Source organism: Rosa chinensis, chromosome 4 (assembly GCF_002994745.2).
Source record: "Rosa chinensis cultivar Old Blush chromosome 4, RchiOBHm-V2, whole genome shotgun sequence".
NCBI classification, from domain to species: domain Eukaryota; kingdom Viridiplantae; phylum Streptophyta; class Magnoliopsida; order Rosales; family Rosaceae; genus Rosa; species Rosa chinensis.
Window position 1 is genome coordinate 7373045 of NC_037091.1, and position 3894 is coordinate 7376938.

At 48.7% G+C, this 3894-nt stretch overlaps 1 protein-coding gene across 1 annotated transcript; it reads left to right on the forward strand.

The window, feature by feature from the left end:
• Positions 1 to 1724: 1724 nt before the first annotated feature.
• Positions 1725 to 3894, forward strand: LOC112198711. Its single transcript, XM_024339836.1, has 6 exons — positions 1725 to 2021; positions 2111 to 2181; positions 2305 to 2476; positions 2576 to 3055; positions 3221 to 3491; positions 3566 to 3894. The coding sequence occupies exons 1-6, from the start codon at positions 1725 to 1727 to the stop codon at positions 3892 to 3894; spliced, it is 1620 nt and encodes a 539-aa protein (XP_024195604.1).

Below are 3894 nucleotides of genomic sequence, written 5' to 3' on the forward strand. Positions count from 1 at the left end.
CCCTTCAAGTAAGGATAGAGGCAGCAGAGAATAGGGACACCTGGCTGCCCCTGACCACTTACGAGGACCGTCCGGATCCTTTTACCCAACTGGTTAGAGGTGCCATTCGGTCAAACATATTAAAGCCGCTGAAGATTGACTATACAGGAATTGGGGACCAATACCAGCACCTATAGGCTTTCCGCTCACAAACAATCGCCAAGGTATACACGGATGAGGTGTGTTGTAACATGTTCCAGGAGACATTGTCAGGGGAAGCTTTGAGTTGGTTCTACGCACTGCCGGCTGGTTCTGTAGGGAATTTCAAGGAGCTCGCTGACAAATTCTTAGCTCGGTTCATCCTACGTACCGACGGGATACATACCTCGTAGGGGCTACTGAAGGTTCAGCATGGGCAGAATGAAATGTTGAAATCCTTCGTCAACCGGTGGCAAGCGGCTACCGCTAAGTGCAGGGACCTTAACAAGGAACTGGCTGAGCTGGCTTTCAGGAGGGGCTTAAGAGCTGGGAAGTTCCTCTACGGGATCAATCATCATCCCCCAGCTAGCTACGACGAGCTGATGGCCACGGCCATCAGACACGCCCAGGCTGAATTCGAAACGTATGGGGATAACATCAGACTAGAGCAGAGAACCTCTAACCAGGCCCGGGTGGCCAGGGAGGAGCGAAGAAAGCTGGAGTGGGTGCATGATCAGGGACGATCACCCCACAACTCGAGCAAGAGAAGCAAGGAGTCCTTATCCAGGTCTAGCGGTTATGTGACCACTCAATCTCACCACGAAGAGAGGGCACAGCAGGCCCCGCGAACACCACCACCACCTCGGTATGAGGTATTTACCATCCTCAACGCTTCGTATGAAACTATTTGGAACGGGAACAAAGATGAGATACCTGGACCACCACTGAGGAAGTTCCCGAAGAGTAAACTTACCCAGTAGGATACCGTAAGATTCTGTACATACCATGAAGATGTCTTCCACAATACCAACCTCTGCATGGCTTTAAAGAATACGATTGAATCACTAATTCAGAAGGGCAAGCTTCAGCGGTATCTACCTGCTAAAGAGATAGGAGCTATCAACATATACGGCCAGATCTTCACGATCCATGGTGGAGGCCCGAACGATTTACCACCCCAGAGGAGGAAGCGAAATTCCAGTTTCGACCACCAAGAAGTTTTTAATTTCCACAAGACCCAACAACAAGACGGCGACACTGGGTGGAAGTTCATCACATTCCTGCAAGAGGAAGAAGCTGATCTAAAAATGCCCTATGATGATCCCTTCCTGATCACGCTCCAAATGGACCGCTACATAATGTCTCGGGTACTCGTAGATATCGCGGCCTCGGTTAGCGTATTATTTCATGATGCATACAAAGCTTTGAACAGGGGAAGGGCCAAACTGTCACAGGATAATGAGCCCCTTATCAGCTTTTTAGGAGACATAGTCTAATCACTAGGATCAGATTACTTATCGATCACGGGAGGAGAGAGTCCAAATTATTCAACCATCAAAACAGAGTTCATTATGGTTGACTGTGCTTCATCCTACAATGCTATCCTGGGCAGACCGGCACTCTAGCGTCTGAAGACTTTCATTGCAGGCCACATGCTCATGATGAAAGTACCAACCCCAGTCGGAATAGCAACCATTCGGGGTGATTAGGTTGCAGCAAGGCAGTGCTATTCTTTAACGGTATCTCGGGGTAAGGGAAAGTCAGAAATGTTGCCCGTGGCCACCGACCCTCTCACAAACAGGTACGAGGACCCCAGAGATGATACTGACTCTGACAAAGAACGACCCGGTGCAGTCGAAGACATCGAAGAGGTCGTGCTATCCGAGCAGTTCCCGGACAGGATTGTCAAGATAGGTACCAAATTGGCCCCGACTATTAGAGAAAACCTGATCACGTTCCTCCGCTCTAATGCATCAGCTTTTGCTTGGTCGTACGAGGACATGACCGGTATACCAACCGACATAGCCATGCAAAATCTTAGCATTGTTCCTTTCTCAGAACTGGTGAGGTAGAAGCACAGAGCCTTCACGCACGATAAGTACTGGGCTATCCAGGTTGAGGTGAAGAAGTTAATGGCCATCAATTTTGTCAGGGAAGTGACATATCCCGGTGGTTGGCCAATGTGGTCATGGTACCAAAGAAGGCCTCGGGATCATGGCGCATGTGTGTAGACTACACAAATCTCAACCGAGCATGCCCTAAGGATAGCTTCCCGCTCCCACGAATTGACCAACTAATCGACTCCACTGTTGGGTACCGGTTACTCAGTTTCATGGATGTGTTCAGTGGGTACAACCAAATTCGAATGAACCCCGCAGACAAGGAGCACACCGCTTTCACCACAGACAAAGGTCTTTATTGTTACCAGGTCATGCCTTTCGGATTGAAGAATGCAGGTGCCACTTATCAGCGACTTGTCAACTCCATGTTTGCAGATGTCATTGGTAATATCATGGAGGTATATGTGGATGATATGCTGGTCAAAAGCCTAACCGCTGAGGACCACGTAACTAACTTATCCATTGTCTTCGCTATCATATTATGCAATGGTATGCAGCTTAACCCACAGAAATGCACTTTCAGAGTTGAAGTTGGGAAGTTCCTCAGGTACATCATTAGCCACAGGGGAATAGAAATGAACCCAAAGAAGGTGCAGGCTATATTAGACATGATATCCCCCACCTACCGGAACAATGTCCAATCCCTTACAGGTAAGGTGGCCGCCCTGTCAAGATTCATTTCAAGACTTACGGACAAGTGCACTCCTTTCTTCAAGTTACTAAAAACCCAACACGTCGAGGTAATAGCCTGGTTTGCAGAGCACGAGGCTGCTTTTCTAAGCCTGAAGGCATACTTGGCAGCGGTACCTCTGCTTTACAAACCCGTGCCCGGAGAAATGCTTTACATATACCTTGCGGCATCTTCCACAGCAGTAAGCTCAGCATTGATCAGACGAGATTCTGATTGCGTGTACCCGGTGTACTACGCTGGAAAAGGTTACACTGGTGCAGAATCCAGGTACCCGGACATTGAAAAGGTAGCATTGGCCCTCCTGGTGTCGGCCCGGAAGCTAAGACACTACTTCCAGGCACACTCGATTACCGTTTTCACTAATCACCAATTGAGACAAGTTCTACAGAAACCAGAGATGTCGGGAATGTTAATTAAATGGGCCATCAAATTGGGAGAGTTCAAATACTAGCCCCGGACAACAATTAAGGGCCAGGCTGCAGCAGATTTCATTTATGAGCTTATTCCCCCTCATGATCCACCATCGAGAACACCGGAACCACAAGCCCCGAACCCACAACCACCTAGCACTTGGCGATTGTACGTTGACGGAGCATCTAACAAAAAGATAAGTGGCGCCGGCATCTTGCTAATCAGCCCGGAGGACCAAGTCTACGAGTACGCCCTCAAGTTTGCCTTCAAGGCATCCAACAACGCCGTAGAGTACGAAGCACTCATAGCAGGTCTACAGATCGCCCAGGAACTAGGCGTCCAGCACCTTCATATCTTCAACGATTCCCAGTTGGTTGTGAACCAGGTCAGGGCAACTTCGAGGCAAAAGAGCCACACATGTCTTCTTACCAAGCTCTAGCCAAGGCACTTGTTCAGAGATGTACCTCTTACGTTATCACTCAAATACCTAGAGCAAAAAGTGACAAAGCAGAGGCCCTTGCAAAGATTGCGGCTACTTCTCCAAGTCCAGCTTACGGGGATACCAAGGTTGAAATACTAGAAAAGCCGAGCACCTCTAAAGCGGTGTCAGAAATATTCACGGTGGACCACACTGACTCCTGGATGGATCTAATCTTAAAGTACATGGTCGACAGTCTGGCCTCGGACGATAAGGTTGAGGCTAGGAGACTCTAA